Source organism: Scyliorhinus torazame, chromosome 10 (genome assembly GCF_047496885.1).
Source record: "Scyliorhinus torazame isolate Kashiwa2021f chromosome 10, sScyTor2.1, whole genome shotgun sequence".
Lineage (NCBI taxonomy): Eukaryota > Metazoa > Chordata > Chondrichthyes > Carcharhiniformes > Scyliorhinidae > Scyliorhinus > Scyliorhinus torazame.
Window position 1 is genome coordinate 116,909,558 of NC_092716.1, and position 21,759 is coordinate 116,931,316.

Genomic DNA, 21,759 nt, shown 5'->3' on the forward strand with positions numbered 1-21,759 from the left:
CCTCGGAATATCCGAAAGAGTTTATTGTACCAGTGCAGTACTTTTGAGATGCAGTTGCTCTTGTAATGTTGGAGATACATCAGCCATTGGACACGCAATAAACTCTCACAAGTAACAATCTGACATTGTCCAGATAGCCTCTCTTCAATGATGTTTCCTGAGGAATAAATCATGGTTAGGGTGTTGAGGAGAATGACCCAATCTTTTCCAGACGGTGCTGTGGGATCTATATCGTCTGCCTGAGAGAGGGAAGATGGTTAATAGATAAATGACACGTGCCAACAATTCGGCCCGGCCCTCAGGAGCACAGAGTAAGTGCCAGCCTGAATAATATGCACAAGTCTCTGGAGTGGGACTTGATCAAGTGATCTGCTGATGTCAAGGAGAGAATGCTACCATGGAGTTCCAGATAAAAGAACACAAATGTCGGCGCCAAAGCAGGGAGGAACTGTTGTGCCAGTCAGCATATAAACGTCTGTGTGGAGTCATGAGGAGGGTTGGTTTTTATAGAATAGAGTCATAGAATTTACAGTGCAGAAGGGGGCCATTCGGCCCATCGAGTCTGCACTGGCTCTTTGAAAGAGCACCCCACCCAAGCCCATACCTCCACCCCATCCCCATAACCCAGTAACCCCACCCAACACTAAGGGCAATTTTAGACACTAAGGGCAATTTAGCATGGCCAATCCACCTAACCTGTACATCTTTGGACTGTGGGAGGAAACTGGAGCACCCGGAGGAAACCCACGCACAAACGGGGAGAACGTGCAGACTCCGCACAGACAGTGACCCAAGCTGGGAATCAAACCTGGGACCCTGGAGCTGTGAAGCAATTATGCTAACCACCATGCTACCGTGCTGCCCTTTTGAAGCACAAATTAACAATTGGAACTCTTTCTGCGAGAATTGCAGACCCTCTCAAACATTTTACATTTCCAACAGAGGTCACTGCCCATTCTACCCCTCAGATTACACTAATCCCATTCAGATGGCACCTAACATGATCAGATGGCAGCTATCCCAATCAGATGGCACCTAACATAATCAGATGGCACCAATCTCAAACAGATGGTGCTAATTCCAATCAGATAGTATTAATCCCATTCATATAGTACTAATTCCAATCAGATGGTACGAATTCCAATCAGATGGCACAAATCCCAATCAGTTGGCTCTAATCCCATTCATGTGGCACTAATTCCAATCAGATGGCACTAATTCCAATCAGATGGCACTAATTCCAATCAGATGGTATGAATTCCAATCAGATGGCACAAATCCCACTCAGTTGGCTCTAATCCCATTCATGTGGCACTAATTCCAATCAGATGGTACTAATTCCAATCAGGTGGTACTAATTTCAATCAGATGGTCCTAATTCCAATCAGATGGCACTAATCCCAATCAGATGGCACTATTCCCAATCAGATGCCACCAATCCCAATCAGATGGCACCAATCCCAATCAGTTGGTATTAATTCCAATCAGATGCCACTAATCCCAATCAGTTGGCATCAATCCCAATCAGATGGTCCTAATCCCAATCAGATAGTACCAATCCCAATCAGATGGTACTAACCCCAATCAGGTGGTACTAATTACAATCAGATGGCACCAATCCCAATCAGATGACACAAATCCCAGATGGCACCAATCCCAATCAGATGGCACTAATTCAAGTTAGATGGCACCAGTCCCAATCAGGTTGCACTAATTCCAATCAGATGGTACTAATTCAAATTAGATGGCACCAATCCCAATCAGATGGTACATATGCAAATCAAATGGTACCAATACCAATCGGATGGCAGCAATCTCAATCAGATGGCACCAATCAGATGGCGCCAATCCCAATCAGATGGCGCCAATCCCAATCAGATGGCACTAATTCAAATTAGATGGCACCAGTCCCAATCAGATGGTACTAATTCCAATCAGATGGTACTAATGCAAATCAAATGGTATCAATACCAATCAGATGGCAGCAATCCAAATCAGATGGTACTAATCCCAATCAGATGGCACCAATCAAATGGTACTAATTCCAATCAGATGGCACCAATCCCAATCAGATGGCACAAATTCAAATTAGATGGCATCAATCCCAATCAGATGACAGCAATCCCAATCAGATGGCACTAATTCAAATTAGATGGCACCAATCCCAATCAGATGGTACTAATGTGAATCAGATAGTACTAATCCCAATCAGTTGGCATCAGATGGTACTAATTCCAATCAGATGGTACTAATTCCAATCAGATGGCACCAATCCCAATCAGATGCCACCAATCCCAATCAGATGGCACCAATCCCAATCAGATGGTATTAATTCCAATCAGATGCCACCAATCCCAATCAGTTGGCATAAATCCCAATCAGATGCTCCTAATCCCAATCAGATGTCACTAATTCCAATCAGATGGTACGAACTCCAATCAGATGGCATTGATCCAAATCAAATGGTACTAATTCCAATCAGATGGTACTAACCCAATCAAATGGTACTAACTCCATTCAAATGGCACCAATCCCAATCAGATGGAACCAATTCCAATCAGATGGCACTAATCCCAATCAATTGGCACTAATTTTACACCTCAGCAAAACCTCGCTGATCTAGTGAACAAATGGTAGCAGCCCAATGGGACTGGCAGACCTTTAGAGTTGGCTAACACTAGCATCCAATACATTCAACTACACAAAAAACTACAAAAATACTTTACAAGGGAATTGTGATGTTCTCCCATTGGTAACTGAGACTTTGGCACAGGATTGGGTTCTGAAGGATTGATATTCTGCCATCTGCACCCCGCCAACTCCTGCCCCACCCACACCCAGCTTGTTCTCTGGGGTTTTTGCACCATAGTGTTGCCAATTGGCATGTCCTCCGCCCCTCAGGAAATTCACCCCTAATTTGGGGCGCAGACTGTGGATTGCCACTTGTAGAATGACTAGTCAAGTGAGAAGAATAGTTTTGTGCACAGACTGTAATTGCAATGCACAATTCTTGAACTCCAGGAGCTATTTTGGGGTGAGGATGCTGGAACATTTACTGCACAGCTGCTCTTACTCAGCCCGGCCTGAGGAGAGGGCACACTCACTCTAAAGATGGACTGGATCCTTGAGCCAAGGAGTTAAAAAAAAAAGCAAGATGGCGCCATAACGTGGTGACTCTCTGCGATCTCTCACACATCTTCTTCCTAGAACTCTTATAATTATATTCACCCGATGCTTGTGTCTATGTACTTACATGGTGTGTTTATGTATGCCCGATGTTTTTTTTTATGTATGGAATGATCTGACTGGACTGTATGCAGAACAATACTTTTCACTGTACCTCGGTACATGTGACAATAAACAAATCCACTCCAATCCAATAATAGGAACATAGGAATTAGGAGCAGAAGTAGGCAATTCAGCCCTTCGAGACTGCTAATCTCTTCCTGGTCTCAAAGCCACCTCCCTGCCTGTCCCCCATAGCCCTTTCACCTGTTTTTAAATCAGAAATATATCTATCTCGTTCTTCAAACCATTTAATGATTCCGAATCCACCAACTATGGGGCTGCGAGTTCCACAAATTCACCACCCTCTGCGAGAAGTTGTGCCTCCTCATCTCATTTTTTAATCTACCCCCTCTCAACCTACTTCTCATTCTGGATTGCCCCACAAGGGGGAACATTTACTTTATCAATCCCTTTTAGTATTTTATATAGTATTTTAAATCGTATTTTAATGTTGTGGAGGTTGGAGAATGTGGAGTCCAGACCTACCACTGGCTGAAGCCAGCCCTACCGGAGCATAATTTATTGGAGATAGATTGAATATTCATCGGACACCTCAGCCATAGCTCTTACCTGGAATCCAAAGCAGATCGTTGGTACAACTGTGAACATGGCTGTCCATGAAGAAACACTGTGGGAATGAAACAAACGGTGCTTAACATGAGTGTGTGGCATAAAATTTGGGACATATGATATATATCTGCTACAAAAACAGAAATTACTGGACAATCTTAGTAGGTCTGACAATATCCGAGGTGAGAGAAGGGAGCTAACGGTTTGAGTCTGGATGACTCTTTGTCAAAGGCGAAGAGAACTGGAAATAGGGTCCGATTTATACCATTGTCGGGGGGGGGGGGTGCATGGAGCAGTGGGGTTGGAGAGAGGGCCAGTGATAGGTGGGGATTGACAAGACCGGTGATTAAGGCTAAGAAGGGCACTGATAGGGTCACATAAAGAGATTAGACTGTGTCAATGGCAGAACAAAGGTGAGTAGTGTGTCAAAGGGCAACTAGGAACAGGGAACAGGTGGCCTAAGTGAGGTGGGGAGAGAGGGGATAATGGTGAGAGAAAAACAGATCAATGGAAGAAATGAAGATAAATTGATAGAAATAATAATGGGGGGCGGCACGGTGGTGCCGTGGTTAGAACTGCTTCCTGACGGTGTCAAGGACCTGCGTTCGAATCCCGGCCCTGGGTCACTGTCTGTGTGGAGTTTCACATTCTCCCCGTGTTTGCGTGGGTGTCACCCCCACAACCCAAAGATGTGCAGGCTAGGTAGATTGGCCACTCTAAATTTATATTGACAAAAAAAAAGAAACATGCGGTGGAGGTGAAGGGGAGAATTCACAGCCTGAAGTTGTTGAGCTCAATGTTAAGTCTGGAAGGCTGAAACATGTCTAATCGGAAGATGAGATGCTGTTCCTCCAGTTTGTACTGGGCTTCGCTGAAACAGTGCAGCAGGCCAGGATGGACATGTGGCCTTAAGAGCAGAGATGTATCTGTTGCCTTTTTACATTAGGGACAGTTACTTCCAGTGTAAACTGCAGTTTATCATTAAGACCCTCTATTAATGGACTCACTTCGCAGTTTGGATTCTAGAGGGATCTAGTCTCCCTGCAGCTTTCCAGTTTTTTGTGGGCATTTTTGGTGGTGCTTTTGGGTTTAACGAAGATGAGAAATATTGATGCCATGAGAAGGAGCATTGCCGATTAGGTTTCAGCAGTTGTTCACTGAGGAACATTCCCACCTCTGAGGCTGGAGCTAGTGATTTGAAAAACTTGGTTGACATCACCACACAGGTTAACCTGGAAAATTGGCAAACACTGACTTGAGACTCAAGATGGACCACATTGCCCACCCTGACTGTCACATGTAACAACAACAAGGCCATGATTCATAAGCTGTAGGGACGTAAAATATCTTTGTTTGCATTGGTGGAAAAAATATTTTAATAAGCCAAGTTGAGAAGTATAAAGCAGTTGGAGGGTTGATACCGTTCCCTCAATATAAAATCTCAACTTTGCATTTAAAAATGTAATATCCTGGTTCATTCATAAAGCTTTAATCAGAACGTAAAATGAAAGAACCATTGGATTTCCAGCAGAACAAACAGACAGTCACTTCCCCAAAAGATTATCTATCCTAATTCCCCTCCTTTTCACAGAAATGCCCTCCTCTCATCCAATTCCTCTTGCACTTATTCCCGCTCTCACTCCATCATTCCAGCTTTCACTCCCTCATTCTCACTCTCACTCCATCATTCCCCCCTCACTCCATCATTCCCCCTCTCACTCCATCATTCCCCCTCTCACTCCATCATTAAGTTGGAGTTGTTGACTGAGGGAGATTGGTGACTTTGGGAGTTCAGAGAGAAGTGAGTGAGGTGCACTTTTCCTTTTCTACCTTTCCTCAGAAAGGCGAGCGGTGGCCTTGGTAAGTAGACCGTGGAAGCTGTAGAACTGATTGGGTGAATACAGTCGCTAAGTATTTACTACTTTTAGTTGTAGTTTTTAAGGTCTTACTTTGTTGTTCATAGTTTGTAAGAGATATTTTCTGTAACGACAAGGAGCAGGGAAGAAGAGCCCGAGAGTAATTGTTCTTATTTGATATTCTGTATCTTCCAAAAGGTTTAATTCAGGTTAAAGCGATAAGTCATGGGAGGGGAGCACAAAGCCATGGTGTGCGCCTTCTAAACAAAGAACAAAGAACAAAGAAAAGTACAGCACAGGAACTGGCCCTTCGGCCCTCCAAGCCCGTGCCGACCATGCTGCCCGTCTAAATTAAAATCATCTACACTTTGTAGGTCCGTATCCCACTATTCCCATTCGATTCATGTATTTGTCCAGATATGCCCCCTATATGTCACTATCGTCCCTGCTTCCACCATCCCCTCCGGCAGCACGTTCCAGGCACCCATTACCCTCTGTGTAAAAAACTTGCCTCGTACATCTCCTCTAAACCTTGCCCCTCGCACCTTAAACCTATGCCCCCTAATAATTGACCCCTCTACCCTGGGGAAAAGCCTCTGACTATCCACTCTGTCTATGCCCCACATAATATTGTAGACCTCTATCAGGTCGCCCCTCAACCTCAGTCGTTCCAGTGAGAACAAACTGAGTTAATTCAACCGCTCCTCATCGCTAATGCCCTCCATACCAGGCAACATCCTGGTAAATCTCTTCTGCACCCTCGCTAAAACCTCCACATCCTTCTGGTAGTGTGGCGACCAGAATTAAACACTAAACTCCAAGTGTGGCCTAACTAAGGTTCTATGCAGCTGCAACATGACTTGCCAATTCTTAGACTCAATGCCCCGGCCAATAAAGGCAAGCATGCCGTATGCCTTCTTGACTACCTTCTCCACCTGTGTTGCCCCTTTCAGTGACCTGTGGACCTGTACACCTAGATCTCTCTGACTTTCAATACTCTTGAGGGTTCTAACATTCACTGTATACTCCCTACCTGCGTTACACCTTCCAAAATGCATTACCTCACATGTGTCCGGATTAAACTCCATCTGCCATCATTCCGCCCAAGTCTCCAAACGATCTAAATTCTGCTGTATCCTCTGACAGTCCTCATCGCTATCCGCAATTCCAGCAGTCTTTGTGTCGTCTGCAAACTTACTAATCAGACCAGTTACATTTTCCTCCAAATCATTTACATAGACTACGAACAGCAAAGGTCCCAGCACTGATCCCTGTGGAACACCACAAGTCACAGCCCTCCAATCAGAAAAGCACCCTTCCATTGCTACTCTCTGCCTTCTATGACCTAGCCAGTTCTGTATCCACCTTGCCAGCCTATCCCTGATCCCGTGTGACTTCACCTTTTGTACCAGTCTACCATGAGGGACCTTGTCAAAGGCCTTACTGAAGTCCATATGGACAACATCCACTGCCTTACCTGCATCAATCATCTTTGTGACCTCTTCGAAAAACTCTATCAAGTTAGTGAGACACGACCTCCCCTTCACAAAACCATGCTGCCTCTCATTAATACGTCCATTTGCTTCCAAATGGGAGTAGATCCTGTCTCGAAGAATTCTCTCCAGTAATTTCCCTACCACTGACGTAAGGCTCGCCGGCCTGTAGTTCCCTGGATTATCCTAGCTACCTTTCTTAGATAAAGGAACAACATTGGCTATTCTCCAGTCCTCCGGGACATCGCCTGAAGACAATGAGGATCCAAAGATTTCTGTCAAGGCCTCAGCAATTTCCTCTCGAGCCTCTTTCAGTATTCTGGGGTAGATCCCATCAGGCCCTGGGGACTCAGCTACCATAATATTTTTCAAGATGCCCAGCATCTCGACTTTTTGGATCTTAATGTGACCCAGGCTATCTACACACCCTTCTCCAGACTCAACATCCACCAATTCCTTCTCTTTGGTGAATACTGATGCAAAGTATTCATTTAGTACCTCGCCCATTTCCTCTGGCTCCACACATAGATTCCCTTGCCTATCTATCAGTAGGCCACACCTTTCCCTGGCTACCCTCTTGCTTTTTATGCATGTGTAAAAAGCCTTGGGATTTTCCTTAACCCTATCTGCCAATGACTTTTCGTGACCCCTAACAGCCCTCCTGACTCCTTGCTTAAGTTCCTTCCTACTTTCCTTATATTCCACACAGACTTTGTCTGTCCTGAGCCTTCTAGCCCTGATAAATGCCTCCTTTTTCTTTTTGACGAGGCGTACAACATCTCTCATTATCCAAGGTTCCTGAAATTTGCCGTATTTATCTTTCTTCCACACAGGAAGATGCCGGTCCTGAATTCCTTTCAACTGACTTTTGAAAGCCTCCCACATGTCAGATGTTGATTTACCCTCAAACATCCTCAATCTAGGTTCTTCAGTTCCCGCCTAATGTTGTTATAATTAGCCTTCCCCCAATTTAGCACATTCACCCTAGGACCACTCTTATCCTTGTCTAGTAGCACTTTAAAACTTACTGAATTGTGGTCACTGTTCCAGAAATGCTCCCCTACTGAAACTTCTACCACCTGGCCGGGCTCATTCCCCAATACCAGATCCAGTACAGCCCCTTCCCAAGTTGGACTGCCTACATATTGTTTTAAGAAGCCCTCCTGGATGCTCCTTACAAACTCTGCCCCGTCTAAGCCCCTCGCAATAAGTGAGTCCCAGTCAATATTGGGGAGGTTGAAGTCTCCCATCACAACAACCCTGTTGTTTTTACTCGTTTCCAAAATCTGTCTACCTATCTGCTCCTCTATCTCCCGCTGGCTGTTGGGAGGCCTGTAGTAAACCCCCAACATTATGACTGTACCCTTCTTATTCCTGATCTCTACCCATGTAGCCTCGCTGTCCTCCGAGGTGTCCTCCCGTAGTTCAGCGGTGATATTCTCCCTAACCAGTAGCGGAACTCCTCCACCCCTTTTACATCCCCCTCTATATTGCCTGAAACATCTAAATCCTGGAACGTTTAGCTGCCAATCCGATCCTTCCCTCAACCAGGTCTCTGTAATGGCAACAACATCATAGTTCCAAGTACTAATCCAAGCTCTAAGCCTTACCCGTAATACTTCTTGCATTAAAACATATGCACTCAGGCCACCAGACCCGCTGTTTTTAGCAACATCTCCCTGTCTGCTCTTCCTCAGAGCCATACTGGCCCTATTCTCTAGTTCTCCCTCAATGCTTTCACCTTCTGACCTATTGCTCCGGTACCCACCCCCTGCCATACTAGTTTAACCCCCCCACCCGTGTGACACTAGCAAACCTCGCATATGGGCATATGGACGATAAGGGAATAGTGTAGATGGGCTTTAGAGTGGTTTCACAGGTCGGCGCAACATCGAGGGCCGAAGGGCCTGTACTGCGCTGTAATGTTCTATGTTCTATGTTCTCGCGGCCAGGATATTTATGCCTCTCCAGTTTAGATATAACCCGTCCTTCTTATACAAGTCACACCTGCCCCGGAAGAGCTCCCAGTGGTCCAGATAACGGAAACCCTCCCTCCTACACCAGCTGTTTAGCCACGTGTTTAGCTGCTCTATCTTCCTATTTCTAGTCTCACTGGCACGTGGCACAGGGAGTAATCCCGAGATTACAACTCCAGAGATCCTGTCTTTTAACTTTCTGCCTAGCTCCCTGAACTCCTGCTGCAGGACCGCATGCCCATTCCTGCCTATGTCGTTAGTACCAATATGTACAACAACCTCTGCCTGTTTGCCCTACCCCTTCAGGATGCCCGCTACCCGTTCGGAGACATCCTGGACCCTGGCACCAGGGAGGTAACATACCATCCTGGAGTCTCTTTCACGTCCACAGAAGTGCCTATCTGTGCCCCTGACTAGAGAACCCCAATGACTATTGCTCTTCTGTGCTTTGACCCTCCCTGCTGAATATCAGAGCCAGCCGTGGTGCCACTGCTCTGGCTGTTGCTGTTTTCCCCTGATAGGCTATCCCTCCAGACAGCTTCCAAAGGAATATACCTGTTCGAGAGGGGGACAACCACAGGGGATTCCCGCACTGACTGCCTGCCACTTCTGGTGGTCACCCATTTCTCTGCCTGCACCTTGAGTGTGACCACATTTATATAACTGCTATCAATGACGCTTTCCGCCACCTGCATGCTCCTAAGTGCATCTAACTGCTGCTCCAACCGAACCATGCGGTCTGTGAGGAGCTCTATTTGGGTGCACTTTCTGCAGATGAAGACATCCGGGACGCTGGAAGCCTCCCAGACCTGCCACATCTCACAGTCATAGCATTGCACCCCTCTAATTGACATTGCGTCAATTAATTAGTAAATTAAATTTAAAAACATTTTTGAAAAAGAGTTACTGTTAACTATATGTTTCCTAGCACTAGATTTCTACTATAAATGTGAAAGCTAAATACAGTACTCTCTGATCTTTGGCTCAGATACCCCTCTAAATTATAATTAAGTAATTATGTTTAATTAGTTTATGCTTAATTTTTAAATTTAGTGTTGATTCCCAACCAGCCAATCAGGTCACAGCTTTACTGTGATGTCACTTCCGTTCCCCCCGCCCCCCACACAATTTGAAAAGGTAATATAAATACAAATCACTTACCTTCCCAGGTTCTCAGATACTATCTGGTTCTCTCCTTGCAGATTAAAAGTTACAGGCCAGAAGAAAGAGAGAGAACAAAACAGTAGTGAAAAAGCACCATCTCCCACTCTGCACCGAATTAACTCACTGCACCAAATTACCAAGTTGCAATTCCCACTCTGGATGTGTCTCACTCACTCAGGATGTGTCTCCTTGACCTGCGCAAAGCTTACTGAGTGCACTTTCTGTCTGTCTTTTATACAGACCTCAGCTAACCAGGGTGACTCACACTACTTAAGTTTCAAAGAGAAGAATACAATGTGCAGCTTTGTGCCCCTAAACAGGCCTCAAGTGACTGACAGGTAACTGCCTCTCAGCAATTAGGGTGGGGGCAGCTTCAGCCAATCAGGCACGAAGCTATACACTGCACTTTTAACTGAAAAACAGCAGAATTAGATTAACCACTTACCTTTCCTGATTGCCTCACCTCACCAAATTACCAAGTTGCAATTCCCACTCTGGATGTGTCTCACTCAGGATGTCTTGACTTCACCCTGCGCAAAGCCTGATGTCCCAGGGGGAGTTCCATGTGAGAAGCCGGGTACATTTCCAGTGCCCGGGGCCAACATGTGTACAGGAAGTGTTTAAAGCTACAAATCCTGGAAGCCCAGGTTTCGGAGCTGGAGGGGCGGCTGGTGACACTGTGGAGCATTTGTGAGGTGGAGAGTATTATGGGTAGCACATATGGAGATGTGATCACAACTCAGGCTCAGACTCCACTGGCAGAAAGGGAATGGGTGACCGCCAGGTAGAGCAAGCATGCTAGTGCAGGAATCTCCTGTGACCATACCCCTGCAAAACAGATTTACCGCTTTGGATACTGTCGAGGGGAACAACCTCTCAGAGGAAACAGCAACAGCCCAATTCATTGCATCACAGTTGATTCTGCTGCACAGAGGAGTAAAAAGTGTGGAAATTAAATGGTTGTAGGGGATTCAATTGTAAGGGGAATAGATAAGCATTTCTGTGGCCCAACACAAGACTCTAGGATGGTATGTTGCTTCCCTGGTGCTAGGGTCAAGAGTGCCTCGGAGCAGCTACAGGACATTCTGAAGGAGAAGGGTGAACAGCCAGTGGTCATGGGACATATTGGTACAAACGACATAGGTGAAATAAGGATGTGATCCTAAAAGCAGAATGTAGAGAGTTTAGGAAGTAAGTTGAAAAGTAGGATCTCAAAGATATCTCAGTATTACTGCCAGTTCCACATGCTAGTCAGAGCAGAAATAGCAGGATAAATTGGATGAAAATGTGGCTGAAGGGATGGTGCGAGGGGGAGATTTTCAAATTCCTGGGACTTTGGGACTGGTTGTGGGGAGGGGGAACAGATACAAATTGGATGGGTTACACCTGGACAGGCCCGGGACTGATGTCCCAGGGGGAGTATTTGTTAGAGTGGTTGGGTCGGGAATTAAACAAAAACAGCAGGTGGATGGAAACATATGCAAGAGTCAGAGGAGGTGGAATCAAGGACAAGAACAAAAGACAGAAAGGGGAATAAGAAAGGTGACAGGCAGAGAAATCACGGGCCAGAATCAAACAGGGCTTCAGTGGAAATGGGACAGTAATGTTAAAAAGACAAGCCTAAAGGTTTTGTGCCTTAATGCACGGAGCACTTGCAATAAAGTGGATTAATTAATTGTGCAAATAGATGTAAATGGGTATGATATAGTCGGGATTGCAGAGACATGGTACAGGGTGACCAGGGATGGGAACTGAACATCCAGGTGTATTCAGTAGTTAAGAAAGACAGATGAAAATGAAAAAGCGGTGGAGTTGCATTACTGGTTAAAGAGAAAATTAATGCAATAGTAAGGAAAGGTATTGGCTGCGATTGAACAGCCTCATAGTGCCCGACTAGGTGACATGACGAGGATGGTAAATCTTGCGAGAGGCCTCTTGCGAAATTTACGACGCTCGGATCACCTACGAGATCTAACGAGTTCTCACAAGATGTTGCGATCTGGATCTTGCCGTCAATGGGTGGGATCCAGATTTGCATATTTAAGTGTACAGTTAAGCTCACTTAAAGGTGTCCGTGCTGAGTCTCCAAGGACCGGGATCAAATGCCCACGCCTTGGAGACTTTGCCATGGTGTTGCTTCGCACTAGTCCACACAAACATGGACCAAGCATAGCGGCACCTGGGGGGGTCTTCCAGGAGATCTGAGGCCCCTGGGTGGTCAGGCTCTGGGCAAGGTGATATGGTGACACTCCCGATGCCACAAGCGCACCTTGGCACTGCCAGCCTGACACCTTGGCACTGCCAGCCTGACATCTTGGCACCACCAGACTAGCACTGCCAGGGTGCCTGGTGCCACTGCCATGGTGCCAGGCTGGCAATGCTAAGGTGCCCTGGTGACAGGTTGCCCATGCTGGGGATTGGGCCCAAGTGCTCTGCCCTTATGAGCAGTGCTCAAGGACCCACTAATTGGTAAGATGGGTGTTGAGGGATTGAGAGATCAAGGTGGCATTTAAAAATGGCACTCCAATCTCTTCCTGAACTGACGAGTTGAGCTGCAGGAAATGAATGTAAGTGCAGCCTCGGCGAGGCTTTCCTCACCGAGGCCCAAAAATACCCAGAGTCCCGTTTAATAGCAAGGTCATTCCCGGCACTGCGGGCGCCGAGAAACACCCCCCTAGATGTACACAAAACGGGACTCTGTTTTTCCCCATTAAATCCTGCGCATTAGCTCTGAAGATGCTGTATGGGTGGAGCTGAGGAACACCAATGGGCAAAATACTTTAGTGGGGGCTATAGATAGACCCCCAAACTTTCTTGGTCATGCTGGGAGTGGCATTAGAAAGGAAATTAGAGACACATGCAATAAAGGAACATTTGTAATTATGTGTGACTTTAATTTGCATATAGATTGGGCAAATCAAATTAGTAACAATACCATAGAGAGGCATTCCAGGACTGTATGCAGGATTGTTTTCTGGACCAATTCATTGAGGAACCAACGTTGAGGAACCAACCACTGTGGTAGCAAAAACGTGAAGGCAGATTATTATCTGAATAGTCATAAATTAGGAGAGGGGAATATGTAACAAAATTTGGGTGTCTTCGCACACCAGTCACTGAAGGTAAGCATGCAGGTACAGCAAGCGTAAAGAAAGCAAATGGTGTGTTGGCCTTCATAGCGAGAGGAATCGAGTATAGGAGCAGTGATGTCTTGCTGCAGTTATAGAGGGTCTTGGTGAAGTCACACCTGGAATATTGTGTGCAGTTTTGGTCTCCTTATTGAGAAAAGGTGTTCTTGCTGTAGAGGGAGTGCGGTGAAGGTTTATCAGGCAGATTCCTGGGATAGTGGGACTGGTGTATGAGGAGAGATTGAATCAGTAGGATTGTATTCGCTGGAGTTCAGAAGAATGGGGGTGATCTCATAGATGCAGGAAGGATGTTCCCGATGGTGGGTGTGTCCAGAACCAGGGGTCATGGTCTGAGGATCCGGGGTAGACCATTTGGGATAGAGATGAGGAGACATTTCTTCATCCAAGGAGTGGTGAATCTGTCGAATTCGTTACACAGGAAGCAGTTTCTTTTAATATAAATTTAAAGTACCCAATTAATTTTTTTTCTAATTAAGGGACAATTTAGCATTGGCCAATCCACCTATGCTGCACATCTTTGGGTTGTCGGAGTGAGACCAATGCAAACACGGGGAGAATGTGCAAACTCCATACAGAGAGTGACCCGGGCCGGGATTGAACCCGAGTCCTTGGCGCCGTGAGGCAGCAGTGCTAACCACTGCGCCACCATGCTGCCCTTCACAGGAAATAGTTGAGGCCAAAACATTGCATGTTTTCAAGAAGCAGTTAGATACAGCACTTCGGGCAATGGGGATCAAAGGATATGGGGGGAAAGCAAGATCAGGCTATTGAGTTGGATGATCAGCCATGATCATAATGAATGGCAGGGCAGACTTGAAGGGTCAAATGGACTCCTCCTGCTCCTATTTTCTATGTTTCTGTGCTTCTAGGACAGGCCATCATAGACTGCCTTTTGTGCAATGAGAAAGGAATAATTCGCAATCTAGTTGTACGAGACCTCGAGGGATGAGCTACCCTAATTTGATAGAATTCTTCATCAAGACGGAGAATGATGTTGATTCTGAGACTAGGGTCCTAAATCTTAATAAACGGAACGACAATGATCTTAGGTACGAGTTTGCTATGATGGATTGGGAACCCTTAATTAAAGGGATGAAGGTGGACAGGTATTGGCAAACATTCAAGGAGCACACGGGTGAACAGCACTTAGAGTGAAGGGCATCAAAGGATATGGGGGGGAAAGTGGGACCAGGCCGAGTTGGATAATCAGTCATATCTTATTGAATGGCAGAGCAGGCTTGAAGGGCTAAATGGCCTACTCCTGCTCCTATGTTTCTATTTCCCCTCGCATTCCATCATTCTATCTTTCACTCTGTCATTACTTTCACTCCATTATTCACCCTTTGATTGCATTGTTCTTTTTTTGCATCTGCATTTTCTTTTCACTCCATTATCCCAATTTCCATTCGTCAATCCTCCTTTCAGACATCATTCCATCTTATCTCCATTCTTCCACTTTTCACTTCTTGCATTCCTGAGGCTGGATTGACCCTGTCAGACAGAGGTCTTGTCTTCACTGATTGGAGCCATAAACAACCTCAAGCGTCTGGTACAATAAATGGGTCTGTTGTTCTCTTTGGAGTTGTCTCTTAATTTGGCTCTGCTTAATTATGTTTGCTCAAGAGTCACCAGGTATCTTTCGACACCGCCACAAGGTTCAGAACCGAATACTGATCACAGATTCGATACACCAGTTAGTAAGTTCAAAAGCAATGCTCATTTATTTACACACAGTCAAATCTACTCATGCATAAAACTCTACAAACTAAACTAACACTACAGCTAAAAGCCTATACTTAGCTTCGGGTGCCCACTCAGTCAGAGGAACAATGGCCGTTGCTCGGGTCTGAGGCTGCTGGGTTGAGCTGTTTACTGGATAGCAACTAGGAGCGTCTATCTCGTAGCGTGCGTTGACATGGAACTTACTTGGTCTGGTGTAGCTGCTCGGCTGGTCTCTCTCTTCGCTGAGAACCAAGGCCAAAGAAGAAAGATTCTCTCTTGGGGAATACCTTTTATACGTTAAAGGGCTCCTCGTGCTTTTGGTCGGGCCTTGAACTTGGCCTCAATTAACTGGGCCTTTCCCAATCATTCGTTTTGATCTTCCTCCAATAGAGGGGTGGGTTCCCTGGGTGCTGGGGGTATCCTAGGTGGCCGTTGGTTTGCTTTGTTTGAGTCTCCTCTGGTGCCGGGGTGTCTGCCTTGACATTGTTTATCTAAATGTTTCCCTTTTGTCCCTGGAGATGGCTCATTTGTATGTAGATGGCTTAACAGTTTCTGTCCTGTCTGAGAGCTAAGGCTCTAATCAACAGACAGACCTTGCACCTGCTTGTTTCTCAGTATTGTCCAATTTTCCTTGCATTCTTTGCAAGTGTCCATTTTGTAATCGGGACATGGCCATCCCAGATGGCTACATTCCCTCCTTGTGATCCTCAACGCAACGTGTGAAGGATCACATTACTGCGTCGTCTTCATCCTCTGACCAAACAGGGCACCCATACTTAGGCTCTACACTGTCCTATCCTATGCAAGATAATTTTACCTAAACCATTTTAAATACATTCAGTATCATAAAACTCTACGGGGTGCTATGACGTTAATACATGCATTACAGAAAAATAAAAAAACTGCAACCTCTAACGATTCTTAATAAACTATCTTTATTCAAACCATCCAAAAATAATCTATACATCTTAATCTGTACAAAATAGCAGCACACAAATTTCTCTGGCCTGCCAGTCAGACACAGAGGTTTATATTTCTTTATTCCACAGAATACATAAAGAAAAATGGATGCACTTTAATCGGTCCCAATGAGTTCGGGGGTCTGATGAAATCCAAAAATGGGGGACCTAAACCTGTATACCGGGGTGCGAGAGCGATATGCTCTCTTTCGCCATTTCCTAACTCTAAACGTTTGCATGACACTGCAAAGTATCGCCAGCACTGGGGTTCCTGAGGTTCCGGAGTTCTGTGAACACAAGCATAATTTCTGTAATTATCTTGCTTAAGATCTCATATGTCTGTCTGTCTGTCCTTTATTGCCAATTTCCCTTTATAATTGGTCACCATCTGTGACTCACTCATTTTTTTTTCTTTTAAACCGAGTCTTGGGACCAGACATCTAAGAAAAATACTGCCATTCTGCGAGCCGCCTCGCAGCCTGTGTGATTTACCATCCCATTGTTTGAGGATGTAAATAGCATACAGAAGCAACCTAAGGGTTGCCAAAACCAAACAAAAGAATTTTGAACGTAACGAGCCAAAATGGGGTGCGTATGGGCCACGGCGGGTAAGAAATGGATGGAATCCCCGGGTAGGACAGTGATCAATGCCGTATGTGCTCTACCTGAGCGTAGCTCACTAGAGGGGGTGTCCTCAGGCAGGGCGGGGACCAATACCATTTCTCCACTGCCTGAGCAACTGGCAAGAATGGGTAAGAATGTGGAGGTCATGGGGGCGTCCTCTCGAATCAGGAGAATACCTATGAGTCGTGTTCTGTCGACAAACTAGTTCCTCTGAACGGTTGTCTGGCGACAAACTTGTACCTTTAAACTGGTTTCTGTTGACAAACTAGTTCCTCTGAACTATTGTCTGGGGACAAACTTGTTCCATTAACAGGCATTGGGCGTCAAAGGAGTGGTGACGTGGGGCCGTGAAACCTTCGAGTTTACGAACAACACTTAACGTTAACACTAACGAACAAACATACAACGAAAATGGTGCAGGTTCCATCAGAAAGGACACCATATCTCTCCATAGGTTCCTTTTTTCTCCATCATCTGGACACCTCACTGCTCAATAGCAAATAGGGTCGCAAAGGGACTCATTTGGTGGGAGTCAGACTCTAAGTCATCATCTTCTCCCGGCTGCCAAACTCTTGACTGTAGTAACCATGCTAAAGCTGCGTGGGACGAATTGGCATCCATCTCATCATTCCGGGTGAGCCTGAACGAATTGTCTCGGTGCCAGAATCGTGTGTTGGAGCTACTATGCTTCAATTCGTAATCGTCGGGCGGTGGGTCTGGGTCACTGGCTTTGATATATGTAATCTCGAAGGGGTCAGTTGAATCATGCTCGGATTCGCTGGGAGTGGGGCCTGGTGCAGGGGTATAGTCGTAACGTGGTGTGCTGTGGCATTCGTCATCGTGATCGCTGTCACTGTCGCTGTCACTGCTGGTTGAGGGAAGGGAGAGGCGGAGTCGTGCCTCTGGGGGCAGAGTTGAAGTTGTGTCTGAGGGCGGGCTGGACTAGGTGGGGGAGGGTAGGAAAACGTCAGCTGTGGGCGGGGCGTGATCGTCTGCTGCTGCGGTGTGTGTGGTTATTCTGTGAGCCGTAAGCCTTGAGTTGGTTTATATGAAACCATGCAGACTTACCATTGGGATATGTAATTTTGTATACTGAGGCGCTGACTTTGCCCGAATTCGAGTACGGTCCGGAAAATTTTGGGGAAAGGAATGAACTGGGGTTGTAAAAGGAAAGCATAACTTGTTGCCCTACTGTAAACTCAGTGGCGTGTACTGTTTTGACGAAACAAGCCTTGCTCTGTTTCTTCCTGGTTCCAAGTCTCACAGCTGATGTGAGTTGGGCTGCCTTTATGTTCTCTAACAATTGTTTAACCGCATTTTCATGCGTGAGGGCTGTAACTGCGGGGCTGGCCAAATCCAGTCCTAATAAATACTCAGTGCCTTTCATGGGGCGTCCGGTCATGAGGGTGTGGGGGGTGTATCCTGTGGACGTGGATACCGTGTTTCTTATAAACATTAAAGCAAGTGGGAGAGCTGAATCCCAGGTGCTGTTATTCTGCTGTACCATCTTCCTGAGGGTTGCTTTTAATGTCCTATTCATCCACTCTACAATACCACTCGACTGGGGGGGGGGGAGGGGGGGGGGGCGGGGGAGGTGTATGCAATGTGAAACTTTTGTCGAATGCCGAAAATCATGAGGACGTTTTTCATTACACGTCCTGTGAAATAGGAGCCTTGATCGGACTCTATACTGCGGGGCAGGCCCCATCTTGTGAAGATGTGGTGTGTTAATATTTTAGCCGTTGTCTTGGCCGTATTAGTTTGTGATGGAAATGCTTCCACCCCTTTTGTGAAGTTGTCTATGACCACCAACACATACTTGTAACCATTTCTGCACAAGGGTAGGGGTCCTATATAATCTATCTGGAGATTTGTCCAGGGTCCATTAACGGGGCGGGTATGACTAAGTTGAGCCTTTTTCGCATATCTGCCCGGATTGTTCTGGGCACAGATCAAGCAATTCTCTATGCAGTGCGTTACATAGGTTTTTAAGTCAGGCCACCAGCAAAGCGGCCTGAGGTGGGCTAGGGTGGGTTCAATTCCTTGGTGTCCATGTTTGTCATGGAACTGACAAATGATCTGGTTCCTGTCCTGGCTGGGAACTGTATAAATGCCATCCTTTAAAAATCACACCGTCATGTGTGGTGATTGAGTTTTTAAACTTGTCGTACGGGACTGGGAAGGTTCCCTTTAAAACTTCCCTGAGTTTCTCATCCTCTTTCTGGGCCTTCACTAAACCCTGAATATTGGTCTGTGAGACCTGAACTGCGTGTACTGGGCTGCTTTTGGGGGGGTTTAAAAATTAACCATACCTGGTGCCTGCCTTCGCTAGGGCGTCTGCTTTAACGTTAACAGGGGGGGAAGAACGGTGATGGCTGCGAACCATAATTATTCCGTATTTTCTATCCTTCGCTGTCTCTAAGAAATGGCGGAATAATGGGGCTGAGGGTAGGGGTTTACCGTCCGCGGAAACAAATCCTCTCGTTTCCCACAGGGGTAGGAATTCGATCAAACTATTACATACATACAAGCTGTCTGAATAGATGTCTGCTGGGGTCGGGAACGAGTCGGGGTGGTCTACAATGTAAGCGATTGCTGCCAGCTCTGCTGCCTGCGAGCCGAAGTGTCCTGGCAACTTTAATGAAATTTCATCCAGGACACGTCCCTGCGCATCCTCTATGTAAATACCGCAACCAGTAATTTTCTTTCCATTTAACACTGTGGAGGAGCCATCCACATAAATCTTCAGGGGTGCGGACGTGTCTGTGGGCTGGGGTCTCTGGGGTGTACTACCTGTTTTCCTGGGAGGTGTTTTGGGAATAAATGGGCCTGTGTTCTGTTTTGTGGTGATGATCTCACATTCATGAGGGGTGCCTGCATACTGCAAATTATCAGCAAGGAATGTGTGGGTTTTGGTTCTCTTTACCGTGATGTCCCATCCCTGTAAAAGAAGGGTCCAACGGGCTGCGCGGAGTTGGCTGACTGTGCCATCTTTAAGTCGGCCGTCTAACAATAGTTGTGTTGGGGTGTGTTCTGTGAGGATGGTGATGGGGTTGAGTCCTGTAATGTAGGCAAAGTATTGTACTGCCCAAAAAACTGCGAGCAGGTGCCTTTCACAGGCAGAAAATCCTTGCTCTGCTATGTCTAACACGCGTGAGGTGTATATCGGTGTATGGTCATGCTGTTCCTGGAGGAGTACAGCCGAAAGGGTTCAGTCGGTGCTTGCAACTTCGATTGCGTATGGGGAAAGTGGATCTGGAACCTGTAGTGCGGGGGCTGTGCTGAGTGCTCTTTTTAATGCACCACGGCATCTGTATGCTGTGGAAGCCATTCCCAAGGTGCCTGCTTCTTGAGTAGTTCGGAGAGGGGCGCTGCTTTAGTGGCAAAACCGTCAATGTGGTTTCGGCAGTAGCCAACCAGTCCTAGAAATGACCAGAGGGCTGAGACATTGTCGGGAAGGGGCAATTTGACGATCGAGTCAATTCTCTTTTGCTCGATCTCGCGTTTACCCTGTGTGGTCAATGTTCCCAAGTAAATCACTTTTTCTTTCAAAATTTGGGCCTTCTTGGGGTTGACTTTACAACCAATTTCTTTTAGGAGTGCTAGGAGTTTGTCGAGAAGCGAAATGTGCTCTCCCTTTGTGTCTGTCTGTAGTAACAAGTCGTCTACGTACTGGACCAGACAACCAGGGCGGGAACATTTTGCTAATCCATTTGCCAGCTGTCTGTGCCCCGAACTTTACCAGCTACTACCGGTCTACCGGACTTGTCCCAAAGGGTGTTGCAGACCCAAGTTGGGGAGCCCGAACACCGTCAGTCGGTACCGTTCATGTCTGTATTCTCTGAACGGTCGCTAACATTATGGATCGGCTTTGCCCTATTCCTGTTTAGGGTGCCTGTCTGTTGGCTTCTCTGCTGCTTTTGGGGCGCGTTGCACTCTCGTGCAAAGTGTCCTAGCTGTCCACAGTTGTAACATTCCTGAGCTTTGGGCTGGGGTGGGCTGTTCCTGCCCTCATTTACCCATGCGGGGTTCTGGTGCGCTTTAACTGGGTTAATCTCTGCCTGCTCTTCATTGGGTGTTATAAATGCGGATTTGCCTGCAATTGATTGCTCCCAAGTGCGGGACAATCTCTTCAAAACCCATTTTTCATTGTGGGTCTCATCTGAGGGGTCATAATTTGCGCAAGCTTTCTGTCCTGCGTCTGTCACGTGAGAGACTAGGATTCGGGTCCATTTGGCCATATTATCTGGGGACAAATGGGTGCGGGCTAACTCTCCACAAACTGCTGTGAAGTGAAACCACAAGCATCCAGCAAACGCTGTGGGGTGCTCTGTCTTCTTTTGCCTATACTTATTTAGGCCTTCTACGGGGTCTCCTCTGTTAAAGCCGATCGTATCAAGGATCGCTGTTTGCATCTCTTGGAGTGTGCCTCCTCCGACATTCTGTGGGTTGGGAAGGGCTGTCATGACTGAAGGGTCAAAACTGTGGGTTTCACTTGCTCCTTTTCGTTCAGGCCATACATGGTAGCCTGTTGTTTGACTTTAGCGAACAATTGGTGGGGGTCTGAAGTGGGAAGGAACGGTGTAATTTTTCCACACGCGTCCCGTAATTGGATCACGGTTAACGGGGTTGTGCAAAGGAAATCTGCTTCTCCTTCTGCTGTGACCCTGCGGTGTGTGGTTACAGGGTTCATGGGGGTGTGTTCTGCCTGTTCGGTTGGGGGTTGGGGCGCTTTCCTTTTCTGGGGGTTTTCCTGCGTACATGTCCCATGTACATATCTATGGGCAGTCTCGTTTAATTCCTGCCAGTTTGGGCCGTTTTCCTGATCTAATTGTGGTCCAAATGTGCTTTGAAACCCATTTTGAACGGAAAGCAGAGATTGCAATTCTGCAATTTGCTTCCGGCACTTTGCGTGGTCTACGGAGTTCTGCCTTTGTTCCATCGTGGAAGTATGGAGT

General features: G+C 46.4%; 1 protein-coding gene across 1 annotated transcript in view; it reads right to left on the reverse strand.

Annotated features, from left to right (window-relative positions):
- slc38a8a (solute carrier family 38 member 8a) overlaps window positions 1-21,759 on the reverse strand; it is a 192,407-nt gene that overhangs the window by 30,286 nt on the left and 140,362 nt on the right. Inside the window, exon 5 of the mRNA XM_072518660.1 lies at window positions 3,859-3,916. Coding sequence (XP_072374761.1) covers window positions 3,859-3,916 — 58 coding nt within the window. The remainder of the gene's footprint in view (window positions 1-3,858; window positions 3,917-21,759) is intronic.